Below are 22,260 nucleotides of genomic sequence, written 5' to 3' on the forward strand. Positions count from 1 at the left end.
CACAGTCGAACCGCTTGACATATTACGGTGGAATCAAACTATATGTGTGGTAAACAAAACGACGACAAGAACAGCAGAACATAACAATCTGGTTTTTCCGGAGAATATTTCCCTTTTTTAAACACATAATTCAATACGACAATAATTCAGGACTTGAATTAAAACCACATCCGCCGTCATGTCTATCGAAATCGAATCAGCCGAGTAGGTTTTGTTCATTCTCAGGTGCAATACCTTAACGCAAACTCTAACCTATTTTAATTTATTTGCAGTGTTGTTCGATTGATACAACAATATTTGAAGGAGTCCAATTTGAACAAAACTCTTCAAACATTACAGGTAATTTCGTTGAGAATTTTCATTGGCCCGAATTGTTCAGAAATCGTGAATGATTTTTCATTCGAGTCTTGTGTCAAAGTGACGGCGTTCAGCTAACTAATAAAATGTATTGGTTTTTTCTTGGCAGGAAGAGACGGGCGTTTCACTAAACACAGTTGACAGTGTTGAAGGTTTTATATCTGATATCCACAATGGACACTGGGATACGGTGCTGAAAACAATTCAATCGCTTAAATTGCCCGATAAGAAATTGATCAATCTGTATGAGCAAATTGTGTTGGAGCTCATTGAACTGCGTGAACTGGGAGCGGCACGATCATTGTTGCGACAAACTGATCCAATGATTATGCTAAAACAACATGAAGCTGAACGATATATTCATATGGAAAATATGTTGCAGCGAGCCTATTTTGATCCACGTGAAGCCTACCCAAATGGTAGCAGCAAAGAAAAACGTCGTGCAGCTATCGCACAAGAGTTAAGCGGTGAAGTGTCAGTGGTGCCATCATCTCGTTTACTAGCACTGCTTGGACAAGCATTGAAATGGCAACAGCACCAAGGACTTTTGCCACCCGGCACACAAATCGATTTGTTCCGTGGCAAAGCGGCCATTAAAGATCAAGAAGAAGAAATGTACCCCACACAATTGGCTAGACAAATCAAATTCGGACAGAAATCACACACCGAATGTGCTCTCTTCTCGCCCGATGGACAATACTTGGTTACAGGTTGGTCGAAATATAATCGTCAGGCATAGTTTCTTTTTTGTAACTATTTAACGAGCGTGCCCTTGCCAGCTTAGTAATCAGCTGTGACCGGTGGTGATTTTAAAGTTGATCGCATCCAAAATCTACTATCAATCCAATCCTTTCGATAGAATGAAATTCATCATTTTCCATTTTTTTTACATTCTGAATACGTAGGTAGCGTCGATGGTTTCATTGAGGTGTGGAATTTTACGACTGGCAAAATTCGAAAAGATCTTAAGTATCAAGCAACCGATAATTTCATGATGATGGAGCATGCCGTGCTATCGATGACATTTTCGAGAGACAGTGAAATGTTGGCGACCGGTTCACAAGAGGGTCAAATCAAAGTATGGCGCATTCTGACCGGCCAATGTTTGCGCCGTTTCGATAAAGCGCATATAAAAGGAGTGACCGCATTACAATTCAGCCGTGACAACGGCCAAGTCCTATCGGCCTCATTCGATCATACAATTCGCTTGCACGGCCTTAAATCCGGTAAAATGTTAAAAGAGTTCAAAGGACACACATCATTCGTGAACGAAGTGTGTTTCACGGTCGATGGTCATAGCATCATAAGTGGTTCGTCAGATGGTACCGTAAAGGTCTGGTCAGTTAAAACCACGGAATGTACGGCCACATTTAAACTGCTCGGAAATGAGTTGGCAGTTAATACGGTGTTGCTATTGCCAAAGAATCCCGAACATTTCATCGTATGCAATCGATCCAATACGGTGGTCATCATGAATATGCAAGGCCAAATTGTCAAATCATTTTCATCGGGAAAACGCGAAGGCGGCGCATTCATCTGTGCAACATTATCACCAAGAGGCGAATTCAGTAAGACATTTTTTTTCTTTCAATTTGATACTTTCTTATGGTATGGTTCCGACTTTTTCATATGATTTTGTTTGGAGTCATGATTTCATATCGAAAATAAGTCATTCAATCATATATTTTTTTCATTCATATTAATTTCAAATTTTAATTGCAGTTTATTGTGCTGGTGAAGATATGGTGTTGTATTGTTTTTCTGTATCATCATGCAAATTGGAGCGCACACTTAACGTAAGTTTTTTTTTCATTGAATAAATGCGATTCATTGGAATAAGCCAATAACCGGATCCAATTCCAAACATTTAATTTAAAAGACACACACAACGTTTGCCATCATTTAATGGATAAATCCAATTTTCATAGGTGCACGAGAAAGATGTAATCGGTTTAACACATCATCCGCATCAAAATTTATTGGCTACCTACAGCGAAGATGGTTTGCTGAAAATTTGGAAACCATAAAAATACGACATAGTTTAAATTTTATTTGCAACACTCATTAAAAACAAACAAACCAATTCCCGACAAAAGATGTTCGAAATGTATTTTCAATTTTGGTTTTTTTTTTCGTGTATGGAGTTAAAAGAGTATTCGTTTGTTGTATGTTAACATTTGGAGGTGGAGTAGCTGCATGAACGACAGAGAAACGTTTGCAGCGCCTCCATATTTCACACATACAGTAGTGACAAATACATACAAATCATTCATTCAGTACATATACACATTAACAATGTGTATTGAATTACATGCACCGTTATTGACGTTTCCACACACGAACGTCACATTTAATCAGTCTAACAAAAAGTACAAAGAAATTACCACTCTCTTTACATGAACCATTTGCTGAAACCCAGAGATATATATATATATATATATAAAACTAATAAATTACGCTACACCGCTCAAACAGACAACATTGTACCTATTTAAGCATAACTGTTTATTATTATAATTTCTTTTGTTTGATTATATATATCTTTTTTTTCGTACAAAATTTGGTTGTTCCTTCTATTGACGTGAACAACGAATCTTTCTATTGTGAGCCAAAAACAAAAAAAATCAACACACAAATATTAAATCTATTGTATATCATTCGCGAAAAACAAATCAAATTGAGAAGAAGAAACAAATTATGGAAAAGAATACCGTCGCAAATGTTTTAAGTCAATTTACAAAACGTTTTTCTACAATAATTTTCGATTTGGACAATACACTAATTGCAACTCGAAAGGCTGATTTGAAGACCTGCAATAAGGTGAGAGGGAAAAATCCCAAAACAAAAAATCCATTCATTTTATTTCCTTTGTTTAAGTATCGTGAGAGAATTTAATATCAACAAAGTGTCACATGAGTGGTGAGTGTTTCTGTGTGTAAATTTGCATTTGCAAGATATTGTTTATTCTCGACTTCCGCATGGCCTTGGTTGTACCGTGGCGGATATATTACGTCGTTTCAATGAAATGTTGTCAAGTTTATGTTTTGTTCTATCACAAAATCATGACTAAGTACGGGGTTTAATTTAAAAAAAAACTTAGTGACACAGCTCACTTCTATAAAAAGCGCTGTGCTTCTTATGTGCATACAAATTGTTTGGGTGAAATGAAAAAAAACGATGAGAAATAAGATGTGCGTCCAAATCTGAAATGCATTGGAATTGATTGGTGAACGAAAAAATCACTGAAAATTTTCCGAACGATCAATAATATTCTATTGTTGACACTATTGACCTTGACATTCAAAGCATTGAATCTTTTCTACTCATCGCGTGTGCTCGTGTACTTTTGGCAGATGAATAGTATTGGAGGAAGAAAAAAAAACTTCAATGGAATGAATACATAACCTCAGAAAATGTTCTGTCAAACCCGAGCGAAACGTTTGAACACAAAACAACGTGAAATTATGTAGACGATCGACGGTCAAACGAAGATTGTTTTTGTTTTTATTTTGAGTTTTCATTCACGAACGACGAAACAAACAAATTCTAAATCCGATGAATTTGAAACCGATTTTGAGGGTAACAATTCTAAATTTGATTGCGAACGAGTGTATGTGTTGTTGTTGTTGTTTTTTTCTTCATATGGCCTGTGTGTTGTGTGAGCATGCATAGAATATCGTTTCGGCTATGCCACTGGAGCCAAGTGAAAGAGCAGTTCAGCAGAGTTTCACACTGAAATCATCATATCCAGATTTAGATTCACACGAGTGAATGTCTAATTTTAAAATGTTTATTGCAAGCAGTCTCCCGTTCTCTAGAACGCGTTCGAGCTTCGCGAGAAAATTTTCTTCTTGAAAGAAGAAAGCCGACACATGAACAAAAAACAGAAGAAAAAAGAAACAAAACTCAATTAAGACAGCTTAGATTGAGTGTATGAGAGAGGAGAACGAAATAGGAAGAAAAATTCGCGTTGAAACGAAAAAAACGAAATGAAAATGTATGTATCATGTAGATACGGCACGCGAAGGCAATAGCAAAGTTCGACGTAAATATTCCATCTCGGATTGGGATCGAAATAGAAAAATTTCAGTGTGTCTACTGCTACTGCTGCTGCCTGCTACTTTCGCTTCGGAAGTTCACAGTTGAGATATTTTAGTCACGATTTTATACTCAATGAAAATAGTTGAGTGAACGATATTTTGTGTACACTCACCACATCAGCAATCAATCGCATCTATACACTCGATCTTCAATTAGAACGATCAAATTCGCCAAATCAACACAACACAACTATTTTTTTTGTTTTTGTTTATTTGATCCTTTTATTTTAGAATTCATTGGTGAATTGTGAGAGAATTCGACGATTTTTTGCGTGAATTTAGTTGAGAAAAACAAAATCCAAACCAAAAAAAGAGAAAAAGCCAATTAGAATCAGGGAAAGAGAGAAATTTATAAAAAGAGAGGGAAAAATGTCGAAAGAAGGAGTTTCGGACACGGTTAAAAAATGCATTGAATGCCTAAAGGATGCCAAAGATGATACGCAAAAGTTTGCCGCATTGTTCATGGTGACGAAATTGGTGAAGGGAAAGGATTGTAACAGTGCATCAAAAAAGGCGCTGTTCGAGGCAATCGGCTATCCATTCTTGAAGAAATTATTGAAAAGTGACAAAGTTCCGGACGACTGTCCACCGGCCGTGTACAAAAGTGTAGCGCTCACCATTTTATCGGCATTTTTACAAGAGGAAGAAATTGCCACGCACAAAGACACATTGGCCAATATCCCACTATTTTTGGAGATTATTAAATCGGCCGATGACGAAGAGAATGACGAAAGTTTGATACTTGTGAGTGAAGCATACAGCTGCTTGCAATGTATCGCTAGCAATGAACAAGGGCAAAAAGCTTTGATTGATGTCGGTGCTATTGCCACATTCTCGGCCGTTTACTCCAATCAAAGTTTCCAAACGGACGAGGCTCTCAATTTAATTGTTACGTTGGCGAATAAATTCGGGCCGGCCGTATGGCCCGAGGACCCGAAACCATTCAATGCATTGATTCAACGAATTGGCTTGGATTTCGAAACCGATCACACCGAACGTAAATTCGATTTGTGCAATATTTTAGCATCGCTCCTGTTAAACTGTCGCCGTGAAATTGTGCTGAAAAATTTGTCGGAAGAAATTTGGCCAGAGAGTTTGTTCAAAGGATTGAGCGATATTTTGAAATCGAAATTGGGCAAAAATCAACGTGAACCAGCGTTAAAATTGGCCGGTCAAGCCATTGATGTATTGGGTGTTGAATGGACATTGAACGATGTTGACGATCCAAAGAAATTCTTCTTGCTGTTACTTCAATTGGCTGCCATTGAGGTGCGCATGCAAATGGACGAGAAAAGTTTCAAAGCGGCAACGGCTCAAGCGGATCTCATCACTGCTTGCTTCATCATCTTGGAAATATCCGTCAACTATATGGCAACCGATCAGCTGGATTTGGATCAAAAGGAAAAGCAATCGGTCTACACTGGGTTGAAGGGTGCATTTAATGCCGTTTTATCCGTACTCAGTAAATTGGATAAAGACAAGACCAAGGATTCATTGGCTGGAAAAGATCGCGCATTTGCCTGTGCCATGGTACGTGTACTGTCCGCCTGGTTGGCACTGGAAACATCCGCAATGCGACCGGCCATCTATTCATTGTTGCCATTCATATTGAAATTGGCAAACAGTACATTCTACGAAGTGAAGAAATACCGTGAAGAAAAACAAAGCGGTGAACGTCCAGCCGATGTGCTTCGCGTAATGATGCCCGCTCTTTGCCATTTGGCCGTCGAAGAAAAAGCACGTAAAATTCTATTCCAACAGAAACAAGACGAAGTATTTTATGAATCGTTGCAGTTCTACTTTTCGATTGCACACTACAAACGCCCACCAATTCCGCGTGCCGAACGTTTGAAGCGTATGAACGAACCGGATCCAATTCCAACGGCCGAACAATTGGAAGATATGAAAGATGCGCGCGCAGCCATCGTTAGCCTATGTAATATTCTCATGAATTTAGCGGTGCTTGAGCCGAAAATCGTTGAAGACAGCGAAACTTTCCATAAACTGCAAGAGTTTATATTCGAAAATTTACCACTTCTGAAAGATGTTCCCGACAATTTGGTGATGCATGGCCATTTGGCCATTTTGGGTTTGCTGCTGTTGAAACAACAGGCGAAACGGGTGAAAAAGAACGATTTCACAATTTGTCGTTATATTCAAGCGACGATCCGTTTCCTTTGGGATGCATACATTGTTGACGAATCCAACGATCCAACCGCATTGGTTCTGTCAATGGCATACAAAGAGCATTGGTCCGAAATTACCGAACTCTGGTTCTTGGGCATGCAAACGATGAGCGGTATTTTGTCGGTGATCCCATGGATCTCGGACTTTGCCATTGAAAGTGGATGGGCCGAAGGAATTATCGAAACATTGAAAAAAGTTAAAATTGGCACATTGCCAGCCAATGTGAAATCAGCCTACGAAGACTTTTTGTGCCAGCTGGTCGAGGCAAACAAGACGGTCGTACAAGTGCTGAAGAAGGCCGATGCATTGCGTGTTTGCCGAAATCATCGCTTGATGGAATTGGGCAAGAAATTGTTTGGCGAATAAAGTTCCAACCACACCGGTTGCCCACAATTTCATCTTGTACCTCATCATTTTGTTTTTCTTTTCTCAACCAACAAACATACAAAGAATCATTTAATTTAAGATAAATCCAAATAAATCTGTCAAAAGAACATAAATCAGTCAATTTTCAAATGAGAAAAAAACAAAATTATTTTATAGTGATTTCGTGTTTTTTTTATTGAATTCAAGCCTAATAGTTGTTTTTTTTTATAATTTAAAAAGAAAATACACAAAAAAATGAATAAAATAAAAGAAAATGCCAAAAAATATTGGAGAAAATCATCGAAATTCAATTTGTGTTTTATTCGCCATTCTCTCATTTCTAGGCACTGTTTATTTATGGCGATGTGACCTATTTTGTTATGACTGAGACAAACACATGCCTGTACACAGGCTTTTGGAAATTTGTAAATATTGTCGTACTGGCCATTATGGGGTGACGCGAACTCTATCATAATCTTTCAACAAAGACGACGAAAAATGTTTGTGAGCTCATTCGTTGAACGTGACGACGTTCAAATCATGAGCCACTCAAATCATGAGCCTTCTTTCTAAAAATACACGATTCTTAATTTTCGTATTCGAATGTGTTTCATTTTACAATTTAATACACAACATCTAAAAATACATCTCGCTCACGGAGCACTCAGATAGATAGAGAGCAAGAGAAACGGAACGCCTTAATGAAGAACTGGCACCGCTTTTTGGCTATTTCGATTACAGTCGCTCGCGTTTAATATGGTGGCGATTCAGTGTGAACTGAATTTATTCGTTGGAGAATTTCCAAGTTGTCGTCGTCGTCGCTTCGAAACCTTGAGCTTTACGTACACAATTTCATGTGTGATCTAGCACATTTTTGAAAATGAGATAATAAATAATAAAATGTAGGATACGGAAGATTAAAGTGGCAAGACGATTTTCCAATGCTCTTAGTGGATTCAGTAAACAAATTATGTTGATGTCTCGTTCATCCCTTTCACGAGAGACACAACAAGCAATTTAATCCCATTCGAAAACAATTTATTCCTTTCTAAAGGAAATTTAATATTGTGTCTGTGATATAAATTCTACTTGTTCCAGAATAAATTTATATTGATGTCCTTTTCGTTTTCCCTCTCTCCATCTCTCTCTCTCCCTTTTCTTCAAATTGAATAGCTGTCCAGCATATTGCAAACCAAATATAATGTACCGAATGAAACAGCCACTGAGATAACATCATCGTATTTGCACAATTTTCGCCAATGTCCGGACAACACCGATGTATCGTTGGACGTGTGGAGGCAGCATTTATGGAGCCAGGCATTGTCACACAAATACAATTATCTCACGCAAGATATTTATCAGAAATGGTTGGAATTGCGTTACAAGTACCTTGAATTAAAACCCGATACAATTGGGCTATTGCAATCATTGCGCAGCTGCTACCACTTGGCGATCATAACGAATGGCCCATCAAATGCCCAATGGGAAAAGATTAATCGCTTACACTTAACTAACTTATTCGACTGCATTTTAGTGTCCGGCGATTTACCATGGGAAAAACCCATGGCAGAAATTTTCTATGCGGCATGCAATCACATGGGCGTTCAGCCCAGCCAATGTGTTATGATCGGCGATAAATTAGAAACAGACATTCAGGTAGGTTAAACGTGTAGATTTACAGGTAGGTATTTGATTTTGAAAATGAACACATAAAAAATAAAGCCAAATGAAATGTTCACACAATTGAAAAGAAAAACACGAAAAAAACAGTACAGTGCAAGTTACAAAAAAAGTGCATTTCAAAATAAGTAAAAAAAAGCAAAAGAAGAACTGAAAAAAACATATGCATACATATAAAATAGAAATAATCCCTCGCGCCAGCAAAAATTGTTGGAAACTTAATCTGGATCCATTTTATGGGTAAAAATACGTTAATTCTCTTATAAAATTTGGTTTAGATTTAAAACTTTTTTTTTTCATTTTTGTTATTTTTCCAAGTTTTTCTTTCTTTTACGATTTAACTTCAATCAATCGATGTTGATTTTTTTTTTGAAAATTGAAAAACTGGAAGAAAAAAGAACAATTTATTTTAAAACAATGCTTTCTATCTTCTATTACAATTGCAACAATTTTTTTTTCTCTGGTCTTAATAGCAACAAAAGAAACAGTTACCAGTCTCTTTTTCTTTTCTCAGTTTCTATTAATTTATTTTCATTATTATTATTGAGCTTTTTTTTGTCTCAAACTTTTAAACTTGAAATCTCAAACTCACTCAAAATTATTGAACCGATATCGAATTGTTTGAAAAATCTTTTTTTTCGGTATTTAAAATATGTGCTATATTATCTCGAAACCAAAAAAAAAAAATCAAATTCGATCACGAAGCATTGCAACTCAATGCGGACTCGATCGTCTCAGAATTTTTTTTAAACGAATAATATTGAGAATTTCCAAAAGAAAAAAAGTAAATTTAAATGAAAACAACACCAACAAAAAAAGAAACCAATCCCCCTGTCTCTTTTTTAGTATCTTTTTTTTTGTTTGAAAAGAAAAAAATCGTTTTTGCTAACAAATTGCCATTTCCTTATAACTGAATATCCCACAAAACATACAGGGAGCAAATGTAGCGAGAATAGGTTGCTCGGTTTGGATGCCATTGAATCGTGATACAACAAACCCCAACTCACAAATTAAACCCGATTTTACTATCTTTGATTTGAAAGACTTATTGAATATTTTACCAATAAGCACCATTTGTCATAGAGATAGTGCGGTGACACGGACGCGACGGAACAGTGGCACAAATAAACGCAGCACTCATCAATTGCTACGCATACCCGACCTGGATTTGGATAATGGAAACAGCAACAGCTCAGATGGAAGCTAAATATCCATGGATATTTTTTTCTACTCGCTCACAACAGTAAACATGTGAATTTTATCTTTCTTTTTTACAATTTTTTTCCTTTGTTAACTTTTCTTTTACAAATATTTAAACAAATCATATTTTGTTTGTAGAATATATATTTTTATTTGTTTATTTTTCTTTTTTTTTAATTATTGGCCAAGTAGTGCGGAATAATGTATAAATGAGACTCACGTAGAGGAGGATCTTTTTATTTAAAAAAAAAAACACAACAATTTTTGAAATAAAGTAAAAAAAACATGCAATTCAGTGAGTATTTTATATTTCAGTAGAAAACGATTAGTTTACAGATATGACTCAAGAGGGAAAAAAAGCCGGTAGGTTACTTCTTGTTTTCTTTGTCGTTCGGCACCCAATGTCCTTGTTTCCGAATCATTCCCATGGCATGTAAACGTTTCGAAACTGTTTCTTGTGTGACATTCAATGCGTTCGCAAGTTCTTGTTGCGTTTGGCTCGAATCTTGATCCAGTAATTCCTTCAATTCTTCATCTTCGAACTTCTTCGGCTGACCAGAACGTTCTTTGTCTTCCACGTCAAAATTTCCAATTCGGAAGCGTCGAAACCAGTACTCACATGTACTAGACGATGGAGCATAAGAGCTACCATAAGTTTCCAAAAGCAAACGATGACTTTCAGCAGCAGTTTTCTTCGAACTATAGAAGAAAAGTAAAACTTCCCGCAAATGCTGTTTTTTCGGCACGTATTTTGACATGATTATAAGTGAAAAAAATTATTATGTTTACGCTTTGGTAAAATAACACCTACTGAAAACTAATGTCAAATGATGTGGCTTTCACGTGAATATAGTTACAGTATGGCCCGATGCGTTATAGTACAAGTTACGCCATCTGCAGTGGAAATTCTTTAAAACTAATGCATACACCCAATAATTAGAACTTCTCGTCAATTCTCTTTTGTTGGCACGTTTGACATGATCAAAGCTACAAAAAAAGAACAAGAATTTTGTTTGCACTTTGAACTAATGACACATATAAAAATGACAGCGATGCAATTGATATTAGTAGTGCATAGTAGTGACGCCTATCATCTATTCGAAAACCGACATTAATAAATTCTACACCCGATTGTAGTTCGTCCAAGAGGAAAGTACAAACTCTAATGCTTTAGTTCTAATTCAAGGAAACATCGTTGGCTTTGACCTTCATATGCTTTGGTGCGATTTGAAAATATTTTTCCGATTTTGTTGAGTGGTAGTGATAATTTTTTGATCGTTCGGAGGAAGATTAGCCATGAGAATAAAAGAGCATTTTAATTTATTTACTTCTTCAATATCTTTTGGTTAAATGTTGATGATTAAATGGCCCAACTGACCAGTGAGATGGACCATTCCCTCATCCTAAATTGATTTTTTCAGACAAAACGATTTTGTTATTCTCTCAATCATTCTCCTGTTTTAAAATTTGAAAACTGTTTATTCGTACCGTTCTTCTCAGTATTAGCCAGTACTTATGGAAATAATGCAGATTTTAAAGTCATGTAGAGAATACCTTTTTTTCTAATTTAAAAAAGAAATGAAAGAAATTTAAAAGAAAAAGAAAAAAAGAAAAGAAAGAAAACTTCTGTTGTTATGCCTTTATTTCTTGAACTGTTGCCTCTACAAAAGTCATGCATGTAGTTTTATTTTTTAGCTTCCGTTCCCCAGATTCATGACCCCAGACTCCTACCATCACAACTGTTACCAAAAAGGATTCTATCGTTTGCTCTGAATCGAGTAGATTCTATCAAATTATCTAGGATTAAACCTTAAGCTAGAATTTGAATAGAATAGCGTCTCAACTCCTGCTTCTGCTTATGAAAATTTCAACAGTTTTAACAAACGAGAGCAGGTGGCAAGATTCGTATTCCCATTTCTAATCTCAGTGACACAGTTGAACGAATTGAATTGTCATCATTCACATATCGTCTCATTATCAATTGGTCAATCTGTCATCAATGAAATATAAACAAATGTAACAGCACGACTATTCAAATGGAAAATGAATCGATCATCTCGTTTCCTCGAAGATTCAAGAATATCAACAGTGAGATCAGTAGCAGTGGAAAATGAAATGAACTTATAATTATTTTTTGTTTTGAATTTATTTTATTTAGATCATAATACAAATAGAAGAACATTAGTAAATATTGTTATTTCGTTATTTTCATTGTTATCATCTGGATTAAATCAAAGAATACAATACATAAACAAATCAATTGGAAGGAAGTTCTTCGTGGGGAATATTGATTTTATCATTGTTCTGTTTGTCTGCGTCTATATTTGTAGTGTTATGATATAACGATTGAATGATTAGTTTCATTCGTATTTTTTCAATTTCTCTCAATTCACTCCAATCAAGTTCATTAAAATAAAATGGTGAGTCAAATAATTGATATATTTTCGGCTTGGTTGTATCCAATTCGTATTCCACACATCGAATGCCCTTCGTTCCGCGTCCGATTGGAAATTCAAAAAAAAGTCTTTTCGGCTCAAAGAAGAATTGGTATTTTTTACATTTGATGATCGGGTAATCTATCGAGTAACATTTTTTCGCGATTATAGAGAAACTGAACGGTAGCCATCCTCCACCATATGATATCTTCTGAAAATTATGATCGAATTTTAATCCTCGCATCTCTTCTTGAAATGTTCGTTCGCATTCGCAATCTCGAATAAATGAATGGAATATATCATATAAGCGATTCAGATCGGCCTTTTTCTTCAAATCACATTCATAAAAAGATTTACAATCTCTATCCCGCCACAAGCGTACCCAATCCTTCGGCATTTCTATTGGTCTGTCTATTAGAGCTTCTATCGATTTTCTTAATCCTTCTTCCGTGGGTTTAATCAATGAGGGACAAAAGAACAGTGTTTGATTTGAACTTTGGAAATTTTTGTAACTGAGTGATGTCCATTTTTCAGCTTCACGCAAGTAGGCTTCATCGTAAGCTACACTTAGAGATTGTACTGATGGTTGAAACTTTGAACACAGGTATGTAAACAGAACTGTTGGAATAACACTTATTCTCATGGTAACCCTGAATTAATCGAACTGAATTTCTAATTTTATTCAAAATGCGTGCGTGAATCGTCGTAAATCGATGTGTATATCTCCAAAGATGCATTCCAACTAACTTGAACTTGGTCGCTCTAAAGCATTATATTTCATTTTGGTAGACACATTAGTTCAGATGAAGGCATAATTACTATTCCATATTTAGAAGAGAGGCTTTAACCTAGGCTTGAAATGGAAATTCTCATTAAAAAAAAATGGTATGAGTCTGTCAATGTTAACAAGAAAGTGATGATATTGCTAATGTCCTTGTACTTTAATCTTGTCTTTTTCATCGAGAGTCTCGATTCGAGACTGATAATTATTTATTGAATGCTTTTCTGTCTGCCTTCCTGTTTGTCTGTCTCCGGTAATCGGTCATTTTCTAATTCGTCGCTTTGTGTGCCGGTCAAGTCTTGGTGCTATTAAACTCTAAGGGCGAGACACGATTTCTAGTTGAGTTTGGTGTAGAGCAAAATAGTGTAAAAATGCAAAAAACACAACGAGACATCTTTTTAATACCAAAAAGCCGATTTTGAAATAAAATAACAGGTCATACGAATGAAAAATCGATTGGTTTTTATTTATCAAATGGTCTTGGGTATTATTTTTGTTTTGTTTCTCGGACACTTAACAGCGAATGCAAATGAGAATACATAATTGACAACGATTGAATTGAATCACACACGAATTTCTAAATCTCTATAAATCCGGATTTCAAAGTGCTGTGTTGTATCCCCACGGATCCAATTTGGAGTTGAGAGCGGCCAGTGTTGATTCGGCAATTTTCCCAATAATTTCAGTCAGTTGATGTTTTGAGTATACGGTGTACAATTGGCAATTCTCCGACACCAAATCATCAACAATTTGAATGGCACTCTTGTAGTCGCCCGATGAATGCAGGATATTGTGTAGCAACAGAACCAATTGTGGTATACACAGCTTACGAATTCCTTCCAATTGCTCGAAGCGATTTTTGAGCGGAACTTTGTCCTCGTCTAAAATGGGATTTATTGTGTCTGGATCGATGAGGAATCCTTTCTCCGACGGAAATAGTGCTTTCTTTATCGATGATTGTGTGGCTGAAACAAAAAAGAGAATCGGAATTAGAAACGAGTTGATCTCATTTTTTTCTCTTTTTGTAGAGCATTCAATAGTTTTCAAACGGTTGAAATCAATTCATCAAACTCACCTGCTGTGCGTTCCAAAAGATTGATTCTCCAGCATTCAATTTCATTTAAATATGCTTGTTTCTTGTGTTCGTTGGCCATCCGTTCGGTGAATGGTGCGTTTGGATTCAGTGTTTCGGGCTCTTTTGATTTACTGTGATATTGTCGCAGCCAATCATTGTATGAATCGAGTGCGTCGACGTACAACAAATAGCATGCATACTCGAATATACTGCACTCAACTTTGGCTGGAATGTAATCCTTTGACCCATAGTTCTCTTGAACTCGTTGAACAACATTTTGCGGAATGACCTTGAAAATCTTTCGAATGCTTTCGATTTTGTTCTCGCCCAAGAAATTGCGGATGAGTGCGTTTGCAAACCATAGCAATTCACTGAATTGGTCGGCGTGGAAGGTCAACCATTCGAGTGCTGAAATTTTCTTCTCATCCAGCGTTGAAACGGTGCCGGTGAGCTGCTTGGCCGAATCAGATGTTTGAGCCAAGCACACATTTTGTACCATGTGACTGACGATTTTGTGTATGTCCAAACGATTACTGTACGCCTCTTCGAGTGCAAGTTTACGGTCATCAATCTGTTCAATTTGCTCTAAGAATCGGGCGTACAAATCGATTTGCATATCTGGCGGCACGGCTGATGTGTAAAATGCGACGAGAGCCGGTTCGTTTGACTCTTTCATGAGATATTCAACGTATGTTTTGATGACTTTATTTCCAATATCACCTTGCTGTTCGTGTTGTCGATCGATTTGTCGCATGAACAACACAATGTGCGCTATAAATCGCAGCATTTGACCATCGTTTTTCAAGTCATCCAACCAACAGTTGATATTACGCATGAGCTCTGGCACATCGTCCAAAATTAAATACTTTCGAATGATTGTCATTTTGTCTTCGGCAACATCACGGATATTCTCACGTGTGCTCAGCTCATTGAATATCTCTTCGATGGTCATTTTGTTGTTCCAGTATTTTTTCGGCATTTCAATGTAACTCTTTGGGCTGGTCTGACGCAATTCAGCCTCAACACGAATATCAATTTGCACTTTCAAATATGCCCATAGCAGATCAAACCATGATGTATTCATTATCGCCTTCAATGCATCCAAATGACCACAAAATACACCCAGATATGCACGCGTGTACTCATTTATACGATTATTTTCAGCCATTTGCCATGCCAACTTTTTCCATAGGTCACGACGTGGATTTCCTTCAATTGGGTACTGCAAATGAATGAAAAATGGAAAAAGATTGAATATAGTTAAACATTTTGAGTGGAAAAAATCAATTCGAGACAGTGAAATCAAAATGGTTTTTGGGTGTAAGAGAAAAAGCGGAAAAAATAAGGAAAAACATCGAATCGAAAGATATGCTTTGTAATATTGAACTGTTTTCGAATGAAATTTTGTTTGGAAGTTGGAACTATGAGTGGAAGAAATGTTGGAAAATCGAAATTGAATGAAAAAAAACCAAAACCTTTTCCAATGATGTATTTTCTACTTTGTAATTTGGGTCATGATGCAATCGCCAGCCTTCCAAAATTGCTGCGCGCCACCATTGACCAACACGTTCACACAGACTGCCGGCTACATCTAAGTGTCCTTGTCGAATTTCGTACAGAATCTGAAATGAATCAAATTGGAAATGAATGTCGCGATAAAATTGCGATTTCAATGCGGCGAAATAAATAAATAAGTTGATTGTAATCAATGCGTCGAAATTTCCACCGAAACGTTTGTTTTTCTTGTTTGTTTCGTTCTTCATTTTCTGAACTGCAATAACTCACCTCTTTTGAAATGCGTTCTTCGTCTTCAGCGTCCAAATCATGCAATGGCAGTTTCTCGCGATGTGGTGCATCTGGATCCAAACTCTTGACGATATTCTTCTTTCCACTGAACACTGTCCGATCGATATTCTGCAGTTGATGCAATGTATTTTCCCATGAAACCGTTTCATCCATGAAATGTCCGAATTTATCAAAGTGACGTTGCGTTTCGCACTGCTCTAGCCAGTCAACAATCAGCTGATATTCACGTAAATTGCCATTTTCCTTGTACAATTTCTCGATAATTTCCTTTTCGCTGGCGTACACACAGAAATCGTCATCGTTGACATCTTCCATTGCTTGTTGATTCAACAGCCGATCCTTGTATAAACAATACAGCAGCTTCCAGGTATTTCGCTCTTGATTTAACCATTCAAACAACTGTCGATCACTGGTCAAACCGCCATTTCGTATGATATCATCGAAAATTTCACTGCATGCCTGGATCATATTATGAACGGTGTCAAACATTTCGGCTTCATTTGTCCGGCCTTGGGCAATTTCCAAGAAAAACTCATGCAAACGATCGGTCTTTTGTTTGACAATGGTCGGATCCAGTTTTGCGTAGCCCGAACTTTCGATCAGTGTTGAATTTTGTGACAAAGGTTTATCAAAGAATTTATCTTGACCAAATGCATCAAATGTACCATTCATAACAAACGAAGTGTGTTGAGTGGCTGACGAGACATCGCGCCGGTTAAATTTCTGGAAATCCATCGACTGGTTCAAATTCATTTTGATTGTTAAATCGATTGTGCAGCTAACACATAACCTACAAAAGCGGACAAATAAACAAAATAGTGAAATTGCATTGAACACATTTGGAATAATTTTCCAATGATAAATACTCGTTTAATCCCGATTCGACAAGTAATTCAAACGAATTTCGAATAAAACTTCGACTCACAACTGGTTTTTCCCTCGGAAATGTTCCAGTAACTCTAGTTTTAGATGTACATTTATTTCAAACAGTTCACAAATGACATGCCGTCAAACACTGTTCGCTCGTTCGATTTGTAAACCGCGCAAAAGTGACAGTTTGACAAATGGTTAAGTCTCTGACTGGCTTTTTGACTTGTACTTAACTCATCATTGACTCAAGTATTCACAACTCCAATTGAGTATTTCAGCTGGAATTTCGACATTGAATGTTAAAATCAATCTCCTTTTTTTCTTCGTTCAAAACGATTATCAATGGAATTGTTTAAATCAGAAAAAAATAATACAATTCCATTGTGACAGAAACACACATTTGAATTGTTAGAAAAAAATCGAAAAAAAATATTCGGTGTTAATGACAACAAAAAGCTTCAGTTAAGTACGTCTAATCGTTTATTGACTTTTGTGCAAAATTCTTCCAGTTTGATACCTCGATAAAGACGCGAGGCACTCAAATGTGTGTCTGTGTGAATTTTCCTGGAAAATTGTTTGTTGTTCATCTTGTTTTTTGCTACGCTCTTGGTCAATACTCAAAAAGTTTATAAGAAAATGCATGTAGCCCAGCTTCTGCGACGACAAAACTGAAACGAAGTAAAACAAAAGAAACAATTGTGCTATCACATATACACCGACTGCTGGGCTCACGGTGTTTCCGAAATAAAATCAAATCTCATCATTTGTTTTTGACTACTAAATGACACTGAACCTCTCAAATGCAATACATATATTTCACATCTGTCACGTGATTCAACATACGAAAAAAAAATTCGACAAAAAGGTATAGGCATGTGCAATAATTTTCCACACACACACTCACACTCACTCGTTGCCCATCCATTGGGCGCTTTTTTTCTCTTCTGTTGTTGACTTGAACACTTATTTATCTCTCATTCATTAGATATGTCAAGAGAACATTGTTTTCTTCTGTCTCTTGAGCTGTAGCTATAGTAGATTCTCTGCACAGTTGTCAAACTCATTTTCAATGTTGTGTATTTTTTTTCTCTCGCTCATTGCTGCTCAATGCCATTGAAATTTGTGTATGTATGTTTCAAATTTAAAAGGGAAAACAAAAATAAGAGGCAAATTTTAATTGAGCTAAGCCAAAGAGGAAAAAATTAAAAATTAAAAATAATGATCGGTAATTTTAAGTGCATCATTGGTGGAATCGCTGGAATACAAGTTAAATCAATAAATTTATAGTAGTCGAAGTAATAATAAATATTGATAAACCGAGCTAAATGCGAGGGCAGTGAAATCAAAATGTTGAGTGAATTTTCCATGTAAACATCCAAATATCTAATCAACTCAGTGTGTATCCTGAAATTTCGACAAAATATCCATTCATAGTAAAAACACCCTTGTTGTAATAGTAATAACAAATCGAAAAAAAGTCTGTCTCTCTCGGTCTTCAGCGAATGTTGTGTTGCGAATCTGCTGCTGCTTCTGCTGCTGCATTGGTTAGTGTATGTGTTTGTATGTGGCTGTGAGTGTGTTGTGTGCAAAAGTGCCGTTTTTCCATCCGACGACGAGAGACCGAGAGTCATTTTCCTAAATGCAATGGATTTCATCGTACACACATTTCTGCAATTGTTTGTGAAAAGTGTCGGCCATGTTTTTCCATACTTGTTAACCGGGAAATTCATCTCTCACTCACATTACACACTCTGTGTGTAGCCTAAGAGGACATTAGTTTGCCCCACCTTTTTATTATTATTTTTTTACTTCTTTCGTTCAGCTTCTGCTTATCTTCTTTCGATTCGCAATGAAATCGTGTGAATTCCAAACAAAAACTATAAAACAAAAATTCGAAATGTTTATTAGTGAGTAACGAAAGTAAATAGATCGCGAGCCGATAATTTCATTTTCAATAATAAAAGAACAAACAGAAGGAAGAAGAAAAAAAATTGAGAAGCAAACAAGCAGAAATATGTTCTTGACCGGATGCGACTAAATAATAAAATAAATTGCATTTTCAAGCGCATCGAATAACAAACAAAAAAACATAGATAGAGCGAGAGAGCAAAATATGATAAGTGCATTTTCCATTATCAGGAAAGGATTAAACGGTACACACATTAACTTTGCACTCGGATGATTGACTGTGAAAAAGTTTGTTTTGATAGTGCGATTCCATTTGAAAAATCATAATTCGAATATGACAACAAAATGTTGAGCAAAAGTGAAAAATATCGAGATTTGAGCAAGAGAGTCATTTATTTTTCGTTGCATCATTTTGTGGATTTTCCCCGAAAAACGTCAAGCCCGTGGAGTGATAAAATGAAAGAGGCGAGAGAAGAAAAAAAAAGACGTCAATCGTTGAAGAACGGCCTTAATTGGCTTTGATCGATATAACCTTATTATGTGCTCTTAAAGAAGAATCTTTCCATTCAATTTTCAAGTGGAAAATCGTCAACATTTTTCATTCTACTTGACATATTAATCAGACACTCAGCGAATCGTCTTTCTCACTCTTTCTCTCTCTCTCTCTCTCTCTCTCTCTCATTCTCCCTTCCACTCTTTCTCTCGAGTCCACGATGCGGGAAAATTCATTTAGTAATGATGCTGATGCTGACGACGACTTTTAATTTGGTTACTTTTCTTTACTTCGCTCTGTCAGTCGCATCATTCGCTTGAAATTAGAGCATCAATGAACGGAAATCGGTGTTTTTGACGATCCGGACGACGATTTGTGAGCAACCGCAAGAAGAGGCAATAGACACATCAACCAAACCTGGAACACGAATCATCCCAAAATCAACACGCATTCACAATCACACACACGCACGCAGAGAGATATTTCAGTCGCGCTGCACTCCGTAGCGCAAAAGTGAAAAACAAACGCAGGATAGAAAAAAAAATCAACCCCTTTTTTGTTAAACAAAACAAAAAATTCACACACAGCAGCACAAAAATCAAAAACACAAAAATCATTTCTTCCTAAACCATGGCTGACGACGACATTCTTTTCGATGATGTTTACGAACTGTACGAAGTGATTGGCAAGTGAGTATCGATACGGTTTACGGTGTAATTTAGTTGTTATTGTTGTTGCTATTCGGTTTTGCGTGTCGAATGTTTACCGTTCTCATATTTCACAAATTGGAATGTAACAAATCTTTTTTTTTTGTTTCGTTACAAATCAAAGCGATAGAATAGTGTATCAAATTTCCCTATTGCAAAATTGACAAACATAAAAAACGCATTTCATATTTTCAATTTCATTTTCTCTCGCAGAGGACCATTTTCAATTGTTCGAAGATGCATACATCGAGAATCAAAAATGCAATTTGCAGTGAAAATCGTAGACGTTGCCAAATTTACCGCAAGTCCCGGACTGAGCACATCTGGTTGGTTATCAAATTTGTTGTTGTTTCAATTCATTCGTCTATTCAATTCGAATAGGAATGGATTTAGATTTTGGTTTTGGTTTTTATTTGTCTGTGGTTTTTCTCTTCTAAATCTGATTCGATTCATTAAACCGAAATTTTATATAGATTTGAAACGGGAAGCAACGATATGTCATATGCTCAAGCATCCACACATTGTCGAGCTTCTGGAAACGTACAGTTCCGAAGGAATGTTATATATGGTTTTCGAATAGTGAGTATATTTACATTTTTGATAATGTCATAACCTTTTACGTTTACACACTCTGTCTCTCGTCCCTCTCTTTGCCACGCTCACACTCATTCACATAATGCAATTCTCTCGATTTCTCTTTATGTACTTGTGTGTGTTCGTAATTTGATATTGTTCCGCCATCTAAAACGATGAATTAATTTTAGAGTTGATTTGTGATTGCGCCCTTCAAACACACATCAACTCAATTTCTTCTATTACACGATTGAATATTCTATTTTATTATTAAATTTGTATGATTACAGTATGGAGGGATCCGACATTTGCTTTGAAGTGGTCAGAAGAGCCGTTGCTGGATTCATTTATAGTGAAGCGGTTGCATGGTAAACATCCCAAAAATTGTTGTTACTACAATTTTAGAATAATTGAAATGAAAAATTAACGAAAAAACGCACATTAATGTACATATATTGCAAATTGCGACCACCGAAAATGTATCCATCTCTATGAAGTATATAAAGAGATTATTACATCAAACTCATTATAAAATACATCTTTTCAACGAAATTAATAGTCGCATTGCGTTATGACCATGTTCAATTAATTTTTTTCCTTTCGGTTTGTTTGTTTGTCGAACGATAACTTTTTTATGCCAAGCCGGTCATTAAACATTTACGTTGTTCTAATTTCGATTTGAATTTTAAATTTGCTTTTAATAATTGCATTTTTGTTGTTTTTTCTTCCATATTTCACAGCCATTATATGCGTCAAATACTGGAGGCCCTTCGGTATTGCCATGAAAATGACATTCTGCATCGAGACGTACGGCCCGCATGCTGCTTACTAGCAACCATTGATAATTCGGCACCAGTTAAACTGGGCGGTTTCGGTGTTGCTATTCAACTTCCAAATGGACGCGAAGGCGTTGAAACACACGGTAAATATAGAACTCGCGCACATACACTGCATTTTGAACTATAAACAATTCCATTTGAATTGTGAAAGCAAAAAAAAAAAAAAAAACAAAACAAAACCAAACTGATCAACACTCATTTCATCGGATTTTAAAAGGTCGCATTGGCTGCCCGCAATACCAATCACCCGAAGTTATATCCAGAGGATATTATGGAAAAGGATGTGACATATGGGGCGCTGGGGTCTTATTACACGTACTGTTGTCGGGGCGATTACCATTTTTGGGCTCGGGTAGACGCTTACGAGAGGTCATCAGTGGTGGTCGCATTGCGGTAACGTTTTCATTTTACATACAGAAGCCGCTTTCAATGGTGTTTTCGCCATTTTTTTTTCGTGTGTCTTCTTCTATTCTCTTGCTGTCATTTTAATTTGATTAGAGCGGTCTTTTTTCTCTCTCTTTTTAAACGTAACTGATTCCAAATTCATATTGCCATGCTATAATGTTCATGCAAAAAAAAAACAAACACATATGAATGCATTTACGATGCTTATGGATAGAAACATGAACATTTTCCCAAACATCGAGAATCATTTCAATGAATGTTTTAAATTGATTCTCTCTTTTCAGCTGGAAGCGCCTGAATGGAAATCAATATCATCCAATGCCAAAGATTTAATATTAAAAATGCTTGCGCCAAATTTGCACAATAGGTTAACAATAGAAGAGGTTTTAAATCATCCTTGGATGCGAGTAAGTTTCACATACACTTTTACCCACACACACACACACACACACACACACACACACACACACACACACAC

The 22,260-nt window shown here is 36.4% G+C and overlaps 5 protein-coding genes across 46 annotated transcripts in view; 4 read left to right on the forward strand and 1 right to left on the reverse strand.

The window, feature by feature from the left end:
* The first annotated feature begins 2 nt into the window (after positions 1-2).
* LOC129575342 (WD40 repeat-containing protein SMU1) lies at positions 3-2,452 on the forward strand. Its single transcript, XM_055458764.1, has 6 exons — positions 3-204; positions 273-339; positions 467-1,067; positions 1,263-1,925; positions 2,080-2,153; positions 2,286-2,452. The coding sequence occupies exons 1-6, from the start codon at positions 179-181 to the stop codon at positions 2,382-2,384; spliced, it is 1,530 nt and encodes a 509-aa protein (XP_055314739.1). The 5' UTR covers positions 3-178; the 3' UTR covers positions 2,385-2,452.
* A 589-nt stretch (positions 2,453-3,041) lies between these two features.
* LOC129575346 (N-acylneuraminate-9-phosphatase) lies at positions 3,042-10,185 on the forward strand. The gene is made up of 3 exons (XM_055458767.1): positions 3,042-3,177; positions 8,184-8,666; positions 9,625-10,185. The coding sequence occupies exons 1-3, from the start codon at positions 3,055-3,057 to the stop codon at positions 9,895-9,897; spliced, it is 879 nt and encodes a 292-aa protein (XP_055314742.1). The 5' UTR covers positions 3,042-3,054; the 3' UTR covers positions 9,898-10,185.
* LOC129575339 (neurochondrin homolog) lies at positions 3,240-7,316 on the forward strand. 2 transcript variants are annotated; one of them, XM_055458758.1, is made up of 2 exons: positions 3,240-3,936; positions 4,689-7,316. In XM_055458758.1, exon 2 carries the CDS (start codon positions 4,827-4,829, stop codon positions 7,008-7,010), a length of 2,184 nt encoding a protein of 727 aa, XP_055314733.1. In that variant the 5' UTR covers positions 3,240-3,936; positions 4,689-4,826; the 3' UTR covers positions 7,011-7,316. The 2 variants fall into 2 exon arrangements, with proteins under 2 accessions (XP_055314733.1, XP_055314734.1); XM_055458759.1 differs by having other exon boundaries at positions 3,517-3,967.
* Positions 10,186-13,545: 3,360 nt separating the features above from the next.
* LOC129575350 (nuclear pore complex protein Nup107) lies at positions 13,546-17,142 on the reverse strand. Of its 2 annotated transcripts, none has more exons than XM_055458818.1 (5): positions 16,913-17,142; positions 15,967-16,777; positions 15,657-15,803; positions 14,182-15,403; positions 13,546-14,071 (listed from the first exon to the last, which is right to left on the reverse strand). In XM_055458818.1, exons 2-5 carry the CDS (start codon positions 16,738-16,740, stop codon positions 13,707-13,709), a joined length of 2,508 nt encoding a protein of 835 aa, XP_055314793.1. In that variant the 5' UTR covers positions 16,741-16,777; positions 16,913-17,142; the 3' UTR covers positions 13,546-13,706. The 2 variants fall into 2 exon arrangements, with proteins under 2 accessions (XP_055314793.1, XP_055314792.1); XM_055458817.1 differs by having other exon boundaries at positions 16,854-17,130.
* Positions 17,143-17,187: 45 nt separating this feature from the next.
* LOC129575348 (peripheral plasma membrane protein CASK) overlaps positions 17,188-22,260 on the forward strand; it is a 31,581-nt gene continuing 26,508 nt past the window's right edge. For 3 of the 40 annotated variants that reach the window (XM_055458771.1, XM_055458787.1, XM_055458783.1), the window contains exons 1-8: positions 17,597-17,722; positions 19,562-19,947; positions 20,179-20,291; positions 20,439-20,544; positions 20,829-20,906; positions 21,279-21,460; positions 21,595-21,770; positions 22,067-22,189. In XM_055458771.1, coding sequence (XP_055314746.1) covers positions 19,889-19,947; positions 20,179-20,291; positions 20,439-20,544; positions 20,829-20,906; positions 21,279-21,460; positions 21,595-21,770; positions 22,067-22,189 — 837 coding nt within the window. In that variant the 5' untranslated portion in view covers positions 17,597-17,722; positions 19,562-19,888. The other 37 variants (XM_055458793.1, XM_055458809.1, XM_055458814.1 and 34 more) reach the window with 37 other exon arrangements.

The sequence above is a fragment of the Sitodiplosis mosellana genome, unplaced genomic scaffold (assembly GCF_009176505.1).
Source record: "Sitodiplosis mosellana isolate CC-2019 unplaced genomic scaffold, AAFC_SMos_1.0 Smas_scaffold_6166, whole genome shotgun sequence".
Classification (NCBI taxonomy): domain Eukaryota; kingdom Metazoa; phylum Arthropoda; class Insecta; order Diptera; family Cecidomyiidae; genus Sitodiplosis; species Sitodiplosis mosellana.

Excerpts from the sequence above, each read along its gene's own strand:
- LOC129575342 (XM_055458764.1), top strand. The coding sequence starts at position 179 with ATGTCTATCGAAATCGAATCAGCCGA. Across the intron at positions 1,068-1,262 it reads TGGACAATACTTGGTTACAG|GTAGCGTCGATGGTTTCATT; the intron begins GTTGGTCGAAAT and ends CTGAATACGTAG. Across the intron at positions 2,154-2,285 it reads AATTGGAGCGCACACTTAAC|GTGCACGAGAAAGATGTAAT; the intron begins GTAAGTTTTTTT and ends CAATTTTCATAG.
- LOC129575339 (XM_055458758.1), top strand. The coding sequence starts at position 4,827 with ATGTCGAAAGAAGGAGTTTCGGACACGGTTAAAAAATGCATTGAATGC.
- LOC129575350 (XM_055458818.1), bottom strand. The coding sequence starts at position 16,740 with ATGAATTTGAACCAGTCGATGGATTTCCAGAAATTTAACCGGCGCGAT. Across the intron at positions 15,804-15,966 it reads AAGAACGCATTTCAAAAGAG|ATTCTGTACGAAATTCGACA; the intron begins GTGAGTTATTGC and ends GATTCATTTCAG. Across the intron at positions 15,404-15,656 it reads AAAATACATCATTGGAAAAG|TACCCAATTGAAGGAAATCC; the intron begins GTTTTGGTTTTT and ends ATTCATTTGCAG.
- LOC129575346 (XM_055458767.1), top strand. The coding sequence starts at position 3,055 with ATGGAAAAGAATACCGTCGCAAATGTTTTAAGTCAATTTACAAAACGT. Across the intron at positions 3,178-8,183 it reads ATTTGAAGACCTGCAATAAG|CTGTCCAGCATATTGCAAAC; the intron begins GTGAGAGGGAAA and ends CAAATTGAATAG. Across the intron at positions 8,667-9,624 it reads AATTAGAAACAGACATTCAG|GGAGCAAATGTAGCGAGAAT; the intron begins GTAGGTTAAACG and ends CAAAACATACAG.